Source organism: Nuphar pumila, chromosome 2 (assembly GCF_984573655.1).
Source record: "Nuphar pumila chromosome 2, dmNupPumi1.hap1.1, whole genome shotgun sequence".
Lineage (NCBI taxonomy): Eukaryota > Viridiplantae > Streptophyta > Magnoliopsida > Nymphaeales > Nymphaeaceae > Nuphar > Nuphar pumila.
Window position 1 is genome coordinate 124779862 of NC_143250.1, and position 14393 is coordinate 124794254.

Below are 14393 nucleotides of genomic sequence, written 5' to 3' on the forward strand. Positions count from 1 at the left end.
AGAGGGGCGTGGAGGTCGATCCAGCCAAGGTGGAGGTCGTGTTGTCTTGGGGGCAACCGAACTGACATCAAGAGTTTCTTGAGATTGGCAGGCTACTACCATTAAATCATCCAGGACTTCTCGCGTATAGTTGCCCAGATGACTCGACTATTACAAAAAAGAGTGAAGTTCAAGTGGTCACCTCGATGCGATGATAGCTTTCAGGAGCTGAAGAAGAGGTTGACCACAACAGCGGTTTTGACGTTGCCTTCTGAGATGAATGGTTTCGTTGTGTATAATGATGCTTCGGGGACCGGACTAAGTTGTGTCCTATGCAGCACGAAAAGGTCATTGTGTGTGCTTCTTGGCAGCTAAAGGTGCACGAGAAGAATAAACTCATGCATGACTTGGAGTTAGCAGTAGTGGTCTTCGCGTTGAAGATCTGGCGCCACTACCTTTATGGAAAGCAGTTTGAGGTCATGTCCGATCACAAGAGCCTCAAGTACATATTCACTCAACGTGATTTGAATTTGAGGCAGCGTAGGTGGTTGGAGTTCCTGAAGAACTACGACTTCTCCATCGCTTACCATCCTGGTAAGGCGAATATGGTGGCAGATGCGCTTAGTAGAAAGGCATCGGTCATAACAGCTAGCCTGATTGGACGCAGTTGAGAGCTGGTCAAGGAGTTCGTCAGATGGCAGTCTTCTGCTGATGACTCTGGATGCATCCTTTATGTTGAGATGCAGGCACGACCAGAGATCATAGATCAGATCGAGGAACTTTAGGCAACCGATCCGGATTTTGAGAAGTTATGCGTGAGTGCCCAGAAGCCAGAGGCACAGTTTCGTCGCAAGGAGGACGGGAGCATCATGTTCGGAGATAGATGGTGGGTCCTGAAGGCATTGTGAGAGGAGCTGACGAGTGAGGCCCACATGTCTAGATATTTCGTTCACTCGGGTTCCACCAAAATGTTCAAAGATCTTCAGTGAACTTATTGGTAGAACGAAATGAAACGGGATGTCGATGAGTTCGTGTCCCGGTGCCTCACCCGTCAGCAGGTGAAGATCGAGTACCAGAGACCTGGTGGACTTCTGCAGCCACTTGAGATTCCAGAGTGGAAGTGAGACGATATCTTGATAGATTTCATCGTAGGGTTGCCCAAGACCCAACAACAGCACGATGCCATTTGGGTGACAATGGATCGTTTGACGAAGAGTGACCACTTTCTTCCGATCAATATCAGTCAGAGCTTGGAGAGTTTGGTCGATCTCTATATAGATAAGATTATTAGACTTCACGGAGTGTCGCGTTCGATAGTGTCAGATCGAGATCCATGTTTCACGTCTCGATTCTGATGTCAGTTGCAGAAAGTCTTAGGCACTACGTTGAAGTTCAACACAGCCTTCCATCCTCAGACGGATGGGCAGACGGAGAGTACGATCCAGACGCTCGAGAACATGTTGAGAGTGTGTGCTTTAGATTGGGCAGGTGATTGGGACAAGCATGTGAAGCTTGCAGAGTTCTCGTACAACAACAATTTTCATGTCAGTTTCGGTATGGCCCCGTACGAAGCTCTGTATGGCCGACCATATAGATCCCCCATATGTTGGGATGAGGTTGAAGTGCGAGCAGTGGAATCTCCAAAGATCATCCACCATTATGTGGACCAGGTGCGTTTGATCCGGCAGAGATTGGTTGCAGTGCAAAGCAGGCAGAAGAGCTATGCCGATCGGCGGTGTAGAGAGCTCAGTTTCGACGTAGGCGATCACGTATTCGTACGGATTTCTCCTACGAAGAGTGTCGTCCAGTTTGGGAAGAAGAGGAAGTTGAATCCTCGGTACATGGGACTCTTTGAAATCCTTGAGAGGATTGGAGAGACCGCATACTGAGTAGCACTTCCTCAGTTTTCGCAGATCCACGAGGTGTTTCATGTCTCGATGTTGAGAAAGTATGTACCTGACCCCTCACATGTGATTCATTATGAGGCGATCGAGGTCCAGCCTGACTTGACGATAGAGAAAAGGCCAGTTGAGATTGTGGATCGTCAGGAGAAGACGTTGCGGAATAAGACGATTTTGTTCATGAAAGTGCGCTGGCAGCATCAAAGACTGGATGAGTGCACTTGGGAGCCTAAGGCGGACATGCATCAACACTACCCACACTTATTCGGTATGTTCTAATTTCGTGGACGAAATTTTTTTAAGGGGGTATGGATGTAATGTCGTGTATTTTCATACTTAGTCATTTTATGATTTTGTTGAAAATTTAGCTAAGTCTAGGAGAAAAATCGTATGAACCTCGACATAAGGCCGATGCTTGTGAGTTTGAGCTTAGCCCATGTCTCATCAGCAAGGTCGAGGCAAACCAATCGAAGCGTAAAAAGAGTTTTATTTTCAACCTTTAAATTCAAGCAAAATTCAAGTGAAATTTAGGTTATTTTTAGGCAAAATTTGAAAATTGATATTCGTGTAATATGTCGTTGGATGCGTCTCAGAATTTTGAGCGCAACAATATTTTACTTTTCTAAATTCGAGTTCTGGTTGGCCCAAAAATCGTGTTTTTTCCAAAAAGAAGCAGTTTGTCGGGTTTGATCCAGACTTGGATCAGACTGGATCCGATAGTTTTGATCCGAATTAATATGGATATGGACTCTGTCCAAGACCCATATTAATTTGAGTTTGGTCCAGTCCAAAACCCATTTGAATTTTTGAAAATGGATTTGAATCTTGGATCTGGATCCAGATCCAAATCCATGCCCAACGATTTTATAACATTAAATTCACTAGATAGCTTTAAAATTGGGTTAGTTAGTGTTAGGACGTCTTTTATGTTATTAAAATAACCATCAGAAATTTCTAGATATTTATTAATTTATAAACAATCAATAATTAATTAATTAATTTAAATTTCGAAATTTGATTTAAGTTTTGGTTTAGGACTCTAAGCAGAGCCCTTACACCCATGTAAAATCACTTGAGAAGGGTATTAGTTCAATAAAATAACTTTTGGAAGCTTCTTGGTATTTGTTCATTAATAAATAAAAATAAATAATTAATTAAATATTAATTTTTATTTAATTCCGAGGTTTAATTTCTAGAGTGTTTAGGACTCTTTATAGAGCCTTGTCCATGCTTTAGTAGCTTTAAGAAAGACTTTTAAAAACACAAAATTTGGGAAAAGTCAACATTTGAGGAATTTTGAAAATTTCGGAAACTTGAAAAGAGAGTCATGTAAGGTGAAGGCTCTCTCTTCAGCCCATTTTAGAAGGGGCTAGAGAGAGGGGGGGCGTCAACCCCCTATGCCTATAAATAGGCCTCAAGGCCTAGAAAAAAAAACGTCAAGTATAGAGAGAAAGGAGCAAGGAGAGGAAAAGAGAGGGGAAGAGGAAGAAGAAGGTGGTTCCTTCTTCGATTGTCCGGTGCTTTCCACCAATTATTTTTCTTGTTCTCTTCGATTTACGAAAAGGTGCGGGTCTCCTCTCTTGAATCGAGTGAGGTATTGAATATGGGTGAAATTTTCATGCAATATTTTGCTGAAAATCCATGTAATATGAGGAAATATGGATGGTTACCCTTAAATACATGGAAGAGGATTCATGGATCCTCTTCCATAGGCGCGTTGAGGGTTCTTTTCACTCGTGTTCAATTAAAATTCTGTACATGTCTATTTCTGTGCTAAAACAGAATTTTTAAGTAACGTATATAAATTCGTTTAAAGCTTATTCTTGATGGAAATCGATTTTCCATGGATGGATCATGTTATAGGTTAACTTAGATACATATAAAAAGATGTTGAATCAATGTTGTTTGCATATATTCGTAAATCTGAATATGTATGCATGTTGTCCTTAGGATTCGGTTGTTGTCTTGCATTCTTTACATACATGTATTATTAAGTTATGAGATCCCATGGTCATTCATGCTTAAATGATAATGTGTTGCATGGGTTTAAGGAAATATTCTGAATTTATGATTATTGGTTTAGTAATCTGTTCAGGAACCTGAAAGCATGGGCAAATGAAAATCTACTTATGTGTACTCTTTTGAAGTAGGTGATTATGAACCACTTGTGCATGAGATGACACATGCACACACCTGTTGAAACATTAAAATAAATAAGTTTCTATGGTCTCTGCCGACTGGCAGCCCATCCGAGTGGTGCTCGGCTGGCTGTCAGGTCGTGGTTAGGCTGTGGCAGCATGTCCACAAGCCCGGCTGGGCCTGTGTAGTGACTACCAGGCCCAGCCGGCTGGGCTGGAGCAGAACCCCAGCCGACCCAGTCGGCTGGGTACAGTGTATTTATCAAAAAGAAAAGAAAATATCGCAGCAGGCCTGGGCAGCAGGCCAACAGGCGTGACCAGGTATGGCCACACCTTGATAGGCCGCAGGCCCAGCTCAACCCATTCAGCTGGCCAAGCCTGTCATACTGTTGGAGCCCAGCCGGGTGGCTCAACTGGGCAGCAAAAAAAATATTTCTTTTTACATAAGTGTTCACTTATGAAATTTTCCAGATGTTTGCACTTGAATTGAATTGGACTGGTACATTCAAAAGAATGAGGTTCCTCATGCATCCATTTGGCCGGGTATACACATGAGCAACAGTTGTATATGTATTTAGGGCACATTATGTTATGTTTAAACAAAGAAATATTGTATAGTTGTCTCATGTACAGGTGTCTACCTGAATTAATATGGGTACACATGCATGTAGCTGAATAGATGTTCACATGTGTGATTAATAAATGGAAAAATGCACACTCAAAGAAAACATCCATTGACATGAATATGTCCACTCAAAGAAACATGCATTGATGTGAATATGTGTACTCAATGAAAGTATGCAATTGACATGATTATGTGTAATGAATGAAAGCATACACTTAATATGAATGTGTGAAATCATGAATATGCATATGATGATCATTGCGATTTCACGCACATTGCTAAGTTGGCATTTATGAATTGGTACTGGAAAACATGTATTTTATTTCAGATATTGCATGCTGTTATGATTTTTGCAGATAATGCATCGATGATCCAAATGAGTCATCGTAGGCCTTGAGCTTTAGTTTGCTTCTGCTTTTCTTGTTTAATGTACCGCAGAAATCACATTAATATTGTTTCACTGTGTTCTATGCTTTTCTGCAGGCAGTGGTCCCGTGATGGTCCTCGCATGGGGATATGCGAGCTTGTATATTTATTTTGCATGCTGAATTATAAATTAAAGAATTGAGTATTAATAAATAAATAAAAATAAAAGAACAGTGCAATATACGTTCTGAGATATCCCGTAGTTAGAACGAGACTCTTAGAGTTTCAGTTTTGAAGAACCACGAGGATACAAAAACTCCGTGTGCATTATTGATTACCCCTGAACCCGATATTGAGGTTCTTTCTCCTAGTCATGGTTTTAGGGAGAGTCTGTCACTTTACCTGAGGGTGGTGTGTAGACACAGTTGTTGTTTTGGTATACCAAGAAAGTGACACTATTGGATGTGGAGGTCCTTAGTGTCCCGACATTATATGTGGAGGTATAATGTTCCGAAGGTGATTCGGTCGAGGGCTAAGTTTGGAATCCAGTAATAAAATACAACTTATGTGTTAAGTTACCTTCGAAATCCTACTTAACTTCAAAAAATTTTACCCGTTTGGTGTATTCGCGGGAAACGGTAATAAAAAAAGTAACTTAAATTGTATGAATTCTAATAGGGGCATGCATAGAATCAGAGAACTTGTTAAAGATGATAAATTATGCATGCATATACAGTGACATCATGCACTTTTCTTGTTATGCATTAAATCATGCACATTTACTTACTTTATTTACTTATGAAGCACAATTGATATTATGATATTGCACCCTGTTGCATGCTGAATATCTTTACTGCTTAAATGAAATTATGAAAATTATTCTAGTAATGTTCCTCTAAATTATGACATGAATTTTATCTGTATTTTTTATGCTTATTTGTTTCACTAGAGGGATTCGTACACAGAATTCCTTGGATTTCTGACACCCCTACTTTTATGTTTTTTGCAGCCTCATAGGATCAGTAAAGTGACTTGCTTAGGAGATGAGCTACGAGGAGACGACATGGCTGCTTGACAGATTCTATGGACAACGTGGCTCTTTTCTTTTCATTTAATTATTATGCACTCTGATAACTCTGCATTTGTTGTATTGACTCTATTCTTTATGGAATAATAAATGATGGCATGTTATGGTATGGATAATAAATGTAAGATCCCTTGTGGTTGGAACTATAAAGGCCCCGGGTCTCTGGAAAGATTTTCGCAATGGTTTAAAAAAAAATCTGCACTTTTTTTTGTATGAGTTAGAGTCGTTACATTGATCATACGGTTGGTATGAGGTCCCTTTTAGTCCTCCTGAGCCGAATAAGAACTTACCTATTGCAGATGGATCACTATCTTCAATTCTTGGAAAAGAAACTTTACTTGCTCTGTGTTTCCACAAAAAGTTGTTCTACATACTCCTAAATCCTCGTAAATATTTGATATGTTAGCACCATTACCAAAAATCTTAACTGCATAGTAACATTTTCTCTCTATTATTATGTCTTTCAAGGCCTGAAATAGGCAGGATCTTTGCATGTTAACATGATGATCCAAGATTATAAGGACTAAGAACATTTCTTAAGTCAACTTTGAGTAGTTACCATGTGTCCTCAGAGTCATAGACAGGGTGATAGGCATCCCATATAGATGGTGGCTGGTTGATCTTTGGACTTTTGTATACTGTTTTATATTGGGGGTAAACTAGTCTCTTGGATGTAAAGAGGCTTTAGTACCTAATCTCTCTTTTTTCTTTCTTATCACATCTTCTTCTCTCCTTTCACTTCCATCTTCTCTACAATGTCTTCTTTTGCATTTTTTACTAGAATAGGTTTATACCAAAGATCAGACTTAACTGAAGATTTACATGGGGGGCAACAGAAAAACTAGCTTGCAATTCTTGCATGGTCTAATGCCAAATATGAATATCAGGCCAATACCACACCCAACATTCACACGTGGTATGTGAAGTTCTCTAAGCAAAGGTTTACCTAACACATCATTCTACTCCCCAACTTGTTTTAGGAAAATAACATAATAAGGCATACACACTTCTTTTCTCGTTCTTGAAAAAACCATGTATCAAGAAAGTCTGTTCTCGATAGCAACCTTGCTCCTTTTGTTACGTAAGTATGAGAGGTAGTAGCTATGTGTTAAGGTTGTCAACAATAACCATTCATTGTAGTCCTATTTTTCATCAATAAAATGCATGCTTTGGGTCATGGTGAGGTTCGTATTGGGTTTATATGCTAATTGATTATTGATAAGATGTACTATTTCCCTTCACCATCAACTGCTACAATTGAGCTTTCATGTAGTATGTTTCCATCTTAGGTAGACTATAACATAGGGATTTTTCAAATCAGTAACCAAAGGCATCGAATTAATGGTAAAGGAAGAACAAAGAAAGAAAAACATCTCTAGACCATAAAAAGATGCAGGATAGCAAGCTGAAGGAGTACAACGCTTAAGGAGCCACTTCTCATCCAAAACTTGGAAGCATTACTACGAAAAGTTGAAACCTTTAGAAATTAAGCAAAGCTACCTCGTAAGTGCTCCACTCAGATCCTAGCATTATTGGAGTAACAAATCCCTCATCCAGCTACCAATCGCCGATCCCAACAACCTACAATTTAGAAAGAAAATAAAACAGAAAGCCGCAACTATAAACCTTCAGAAGAAAATGAAAACCGCACCACAATCTTCGCCGTAAAAGAACCGAAAACACAGATGAGTACCTTTGACAACCATCGATCCACCGCGATATCACAAGCAAAGACGACTCTCAGCCTCCAAACCCCTCAAACCTACTCCGCCAACCAGGGAACCCAAGTCAGGCCACAAACGAAGATCCCCTTGTACAAGTCCCAATCAAAAATCCCAAGAGCGAAAACAGCACTCAGAATCAACAACCATAACCTTCACAGCACGAGAACTCACAGAAAACCCTAGCCGTAGTCCAGAATCATCGTGTCGCTCCTCTGTCGTAGGGCCAAAACCTCTCCGCCCAAAACAAGAAAAAAGTAAAAAAAAAAAACTAGAAATGGGAGAAAGATCAAAAGCACCTCTCTTTTGCACACCTCAGAAAGAAGAAGAACGAAGAACTAAGACTGAAAGGAAGATGTAAGAAACAGAAACCCTAACGATAGAGGGCGAAAGCTGAAGGGGTTTCACAGAAAAAATACTGGGGCCAAAGAAAAATAGAGGGTCAGGAAAGCCAAAACTGATTTTTACCAAGTAAATTCGAATAAATATGAATAAGTTTCAATGCCAAAGAAATTCAGAGAGCAGGAAAAAACTCGGAAATTCGAACTCTCCAGGTCCTCAAACTTCACTCCTTTTGTCGGTTCCTTCAGGAAGAAAGAGAGCAGGGTTAGAGAGAGAGAAAGATGGTGGGAGCGGGGGAATGGCGTTGAGGGAGGTAACGACACGTGTCGGAGGATCGAAGAGGGGAGGCGAAGCTTGTGGACAAGAGCGGAGCAGGGAGATACGATCCCTCGCTCTTTTCCCATTGGCTGCCATCTTTCATCGTGCCATCAGATTGTTGCCACGTGGGTTTGCGCTGGCCGAGAAAGAGCCAGCGTGCTTGTGAGACTGCGCACCATGTAGACTGCGGAGGGATTAGGTGGTAAGCGCCCTTAGCGTGTTAGCGTACGGGCGCCTCTGATGCCATTTATCCCTGGTTAATAAGACTGCGTTTGGGAGCACTGCGACGGAGTGCATGGGCATCGCTTTACGGAATCCACGATGCACTCCGCCGTTTGGCAGCGATGTTTTGTCAAAACTTGGGTTTCCTCAATGCCCAAATTCGAAACGCACCCTTAGAGATGGGCTTTGGTGATTCCACGAACCGACGCAGGCCCTGACGCCCTGCCCAAGGCTTTCTGTCTCCCTTCCAATGTTGTCAGTATCGGAATCGGACCTGTATCGTTTGCCCAACGATTCAGGTAAATCGCCCCTCCATACTGATTCTCAAGTGAATCGTTTTGAAATATTACATGTCAATCAGAATGTGACACGTGTTAAAGCATTAAAAAAATATTAAAAAATTAATTTTAAGCTGTTTTTGTATTTTTTTAAAAAAAAATAAGTCTGTATCAGTATTGATTTTCTAACGATACGATATGTATCGGCCAATATTGACAACACTGATCCCTTCTACCCTCCCTCTGCAAAGTCCCACCTGCTTCCCCTCCATTGAAGCCGCCTAACCCATCAACGCATCGAACTCTTATTCACCCAACCCAGTAACCACGTTCTTCTTTCCATTACCACCCCCTTTCCTCTTTGGGTTAATTACACCATAACCTCTCCAGGAGGGTTAGAGAGCTTCTTCAACCAGTAAAAACAAAGGTATAAATTTTATCAGCTTTTTTTTTTGCAAAGAGAATTTCTGTTTTTTTTTTTATTTTTTTGCCATTGGAAGCAAAATCTTCTTAGAAAATGTGGCTACAAGGTAACCGTTGGGGGAGAACCACCTCCAACAGTTACATCTCTCAAAAATATGTGGAGGCTATGCAACTAAGTTTAATATATAACATGAAATAAAATTAAATATAAGATAATAATATATGTTAATACATAGTTAGATACTCTCTTTGAATCCAAGGGATGCAACCCTTTGAGTTCAAAAGAAACACACTTTTCCATTGGACATGTCCCAATCCAAACCCCCTTGAAGTGTTACAAAAAGGACCCTTGAGGCCATGTTTACATACATGAAACATTTACATAATTTCATGATTTCAGCATACTAATGAAATATGAAAGGCAAGAGGTTGTGAATCAAAAACTTTGTCCGTAGTGATTTATTGCATAACTATGTAGCCCTTCAACTCGGTTTTGTTTGTTTCCATGTGTAGTTCAAGTCTTATAGTGGTATTAGACCCCAAGCATTTGTGTGCCCGTGTGTGATCTCTAATAGTATTACTATTTTGTCGGTAGGCAGACATCAAATCGAGATCGATTGTGCCATGTGATCAACTTTCAAGTGCACAGTCAAGCAAACAACCAACAAAAAAAATTTATTAGCGTTAAATGGTAGGTCAAAGTCTCTTTGAGGCAATAACCTTCTTAAATGGTGAACCGAAAGAAATCATATATATATATATATGCAACAAACAAATGATTTTGCAATTAAAAATCAAGAAAATAAAATATACAAGTAGAATAAATCTTTGTATAAGTCTACCATAACTAAATTGGGTTATGAAACAAATAATTTAGACCACTTTGTATATGTCAAGAAAAGTGAGTAAATTTATAATTGTATCCATCATTGTTGATGATATATTAATTGCAAGAAATGTCATAGAACTGATAAATGAAATTAAATCTTGTTCAAATTTTTTATTTGAGATTAAGGATATGGGTTAAACATCATATATCTTAGGTATTAAAATCCAAAATTGAAATTGTTGAACCTAAATCAAGAAAAATATTTTGACTGCATTCTAAGAAAAATTAGAATGGATATTACCAAAACAAAGTCAACTTCTGTAATTAAAAGTTTATGATTAAGCAAAAATGACAGAACAAAAGATGCGCAAAAGAAATTAAATGTTCCTTGTACACAAGTAATTGGAAGTCTAATGTATATACTAGACCAGATTTAAGTTTTGCAGTGAGTCTAGTAAGTAGAGACTAGAGCAATTCTGGCCTTTCTCATCAAAAAGCAGTGAAAAATATATTTTGGTAACTAAAGGAAACAAGAAAACTTAAGATATGCTATCAAGCATATAGACTAAAGTTTTTTGGTTCGATGAAGCAAAATCCACCTCTGTTTATATCTTTATTTTAAGAGGTGGGGCAATTGCATTGCCATGCAAAAAACAAGTGTGTGTGGCACAACATACTCAGGAAGCTAAATATATAACATGTAACATGGTTACTACATTTGGTGTTAAGATAAATCACTTCTTAAATTATTTGAAATTAGATATTCCAAGATATCTAGTTCAAATTTATTATAATAACACAGTTATCATACAACTAATTCATACATGAGCAAATAACTCTAAAAGTAAATATATTGAGGACAATATCAATATGTGTATAATATGGTTATTGATACAAACCCAACTATGGAGGAACCCAGTTTGCATCCTCTGTCTCAAAATCTCAAAATGGATCTATGTGTTGCTAGACCAAATTCAAGCCCATTGCATCAATTACCTTAAGTGAATCCATTTGATGTTGCTCCATATCCAAGTTCGAAGCTCCATTCAGTTGTGGGACTCATCATTAAGATGTCATATTATCAGAGCAGCTAAGTTGGACCAGTGGAACCTGCTCTAAGGTTGCCACCTCATCCTGGCATTAAAGGCTCTAGGGCATCCCTCTTGGTTTAAGAAAGGAATATTGTGGCACCCACCTGGGGGTGACTTCCCTATTTTTGAAAGCCAAGGGAAAACATATAGACTAGCCTAAAAATGGCTTGGCCAATTCTATCCAAGTCAAATAGGTATTATCTAAAAATGGCATTAGTATAGTAGGTGTTATCTAAAATAAGCTTAAAGTCTAAGAGATGTTATCTAATATTAGATTAGAGCTTACATGGTGTTAACCAGTTTTAGGATTGCATTTACTTATATTTTTATAACTTGTAAAGTGGTTTTGTGAAGCCTCTTGAGCCTATATATAGGCTTTATATCCTCTTTAAAAAGAATGCAAATTTAAATGAAATCTTGACTCTCTCTAGTGGGTGTGACCCTCTCTTCTCTCTCATTCCTCACTGTGAGTCCCTACTCCTGACTCATCTCCTTCTCTCTCCATGGCTTGTCCCTGACCCAACTCAATGGTTGGACCCTTGTGGTCAATCTTTCTACGTAGACCAAGGTTTACCTACATCTAGCAAACTGCATCAACCCCCTATGACATTTCCTATGTTTCAATCTCAATTTGTGCAGCCAGACCTTTCTTAATTGACCAAGACCCTGTAGCAAACCTAGATTGATATATCCCAAGCCTGGTAAGTCAATCCCCACCACTGATTCATCAACACTATAACCATGAGATCGGTCATGGGCTTCATCGATGTTGGTGGCAATGTGCTACTTATACACATACTTGTTGTACCTTTATCTTTAGCTCCTCTATCTTTTCTTTTACTTTAGGCACCACAACTCCTATTATTTTCTCCTTAGTTTTTTTTCTTTTCTAAAAAAAAATCATAAGCATGAAACAAATCTTCCCAATAAGCAAAATTAGGGGCTTGTCATGTATGCCAAAAATCTATGCATTGAAGCGTGAGTTCAACAACTCAAATCCTATTGTCAATAAGAGGAATTATGGGTGGTCTAGATTCCATTTTGAGAAACGTCAATCCCTTGTATATAAGAAAATATGATGGTATTATGCTTCTTGCTCGTGCTGAAACAAAGCAACTCCTTGAGAGCAAGGAGTGCACTATGAGTTTACATTGTCGAAAAAGCGATTGTAAATATGGCAAAAATAGCTCGCTCAACTTGGTCTTTAATTTTGGAGTGGTCTTCCCATTTCTCATAGAAAAAAAGTTAAGTATAAAATTTTGATTTTACACCCATGGAGAACCTGACTCATATACTAGATAGATTGGGTCTGACTCAAGACTTATTGAGAATGAACTGCAGCATGTTAAGGAAATATCAGATCTGGGTCAGATCCAATCAGGTCATCCAAACGAAGATGAAGTCTTAAATGGAAACAACCATTTAGATTGTCCAAATGGTGATAACATCGCCAATAAAGATGACATCCCAAATGAGGATCATGTTTTTGGTGAAGATAAAGTTCTACTTTTAGATAACACTCCTAGGACAATTTGAAGAGGACTACTAAAGTTAGTGGAAATCTAACAAATATAAGGAAGTTGGTTACAAATAAGGTTGCATCTAGCATCTATTTTATAATGTGATAAAGACAAACAAAAGAGCAAAAAATGTGTAACTGATTTCAATTTAAAGGAACCTATGATCTCTAGAAATAGCAGAGATAGAGATAGAGAGAAAAAACCTAATTATTGTGGATATAGACCTGTAATATCGTGTATTTTCATACTTAGCTAAATTCAGAGACTGTTGAAATTTGGCTAAGTGATGTATAAATATAAGAAAAACCTTCGATGTTAGGGTGTGATAATTGAGTCTGAGCTTGCCCCAAGTATCATTGACAAGACCTAAATGAGCCAAATAAAAGGTGATAAAAAGTTTTACTTTCAACCTTTAAAATTAAGTGAAATTTGAGGAAAATTTAGGTGAATTTCTTAGGCCAAATTTGAATTATATACTGTTAGATGCACCTCAAAATTTTGAGTTCAATCGTATTTTACTTTTCTAAATTTAGGCTACGGTTGGCCCAAAAATTGTATTTTTTCAAAAAAGACTCGTCTCAATGGGATCGGGTCTAGATTGGATCAGACCGGATATGATCACTACAAGAAATCTGTAGATTAGTGATGGTCGTAATCCATCGCAAATCCATCGATGAACAATTTAGCGACAACTAACTTTCATCGCAATTTCCTAGTCGCTAATTAGCGATGAAACATATATTTCGCTACTTTCGTCGCTAATTTATGACGGAATAGTGAATGTCATTATCCATCGCGAGGCCATCGCTAATCCACAGAGATTTGGTTTTTTGACAGATACACATCCATCGCTAATTTCATCGCTATTGTAGCGACATATTACAATTCATCGCAAAACATAGGTCGATTCAATTTTGCAATGGATAAATATTCGTCACTAAATTGGAGGTTGATACTAATTAGCGATGGATATTATCTGTCACTAATCTGTCACAAACAATAAAAATAAAAATAAAAAAATTTGTTTGAAATATAAATATTGAGAAAAAATTTCTCGTTATACAATTTATATATCTTACGTATAAAAAACATAGTACACATACAAAATACAAATACAAGGAAGCTGGAACAAATTTAACACAAGATACAAGGTGAAAAAAATTATCGATCCATTATAATCCTCGTTAAGTCCTAATTATTTACAAGTGAACATATACAAAGAGTTTCTTTTGAAACAACAAGAAGGTGCAGCAAATGCAATACACGAATCTAATCATCGCCAAGATTCTGAGTATCATCCTCTTTATTGTCTCGATCTGTCCCTTCATCCATGCTTCCATCAGCTTCTCTACGTTGATTATCTCCAACATCCTACAAGAGAACTGAAAGGTTAGCATTGATAACAAAATATAATGAAATAAATTATATGTAATGCACCTAATCTAAGGCAATCAAAGTAACATGAATGAATTACACATAGACTAGCTAGCAATAAAGTAAAGGATATTAACTGAATTCAGATATGTGTTCTAAGGCTGACAAAAAAAATTCAC

The 14393-nt window shown here is 38.3% G+C and overlaps 1 protein-coding gene across 5 annotated transcripts in view; it reads right to left on the reverse strand.

Annotated features, from left to right (window-relative positions):
• The window catches only part of LOC149847009 (protein LNK1-like), a 46458-nt gene extending 37992 nt beyond the window's left edge, over window positions 1-8466 (reverse strand). The window contains exons 1-3 of one of the 5 annotated variants that reach the window (XM_089996746.1): window positions 7971-8408; window positions 7790-7858; window positions 7597-7677 (exon numbers count right to left, since the gene is read on the reverse strand). In XM_089996746.1, the coding sequence (XP_089852872.1) occupies window positions 7597-7626 (30 nt within the window). In that variant the 5' untranslated portion in view covers window positions 7627-7677; window positions 7790-7858; window positions 7971-8408. Of the gene's footprint in view, window positions 1-7596; window positions 7678-7789 lie in introns of all 5 variants that reach the window. The other 4 variants (XM_089996743.1, XM_089996744.1, XM_089996745.1 and 1 more) reach the window with 4 other exon arrangements.
• Between the last annotated feature and the right edge of the window lie 5927 nt (window positions 8467-14393).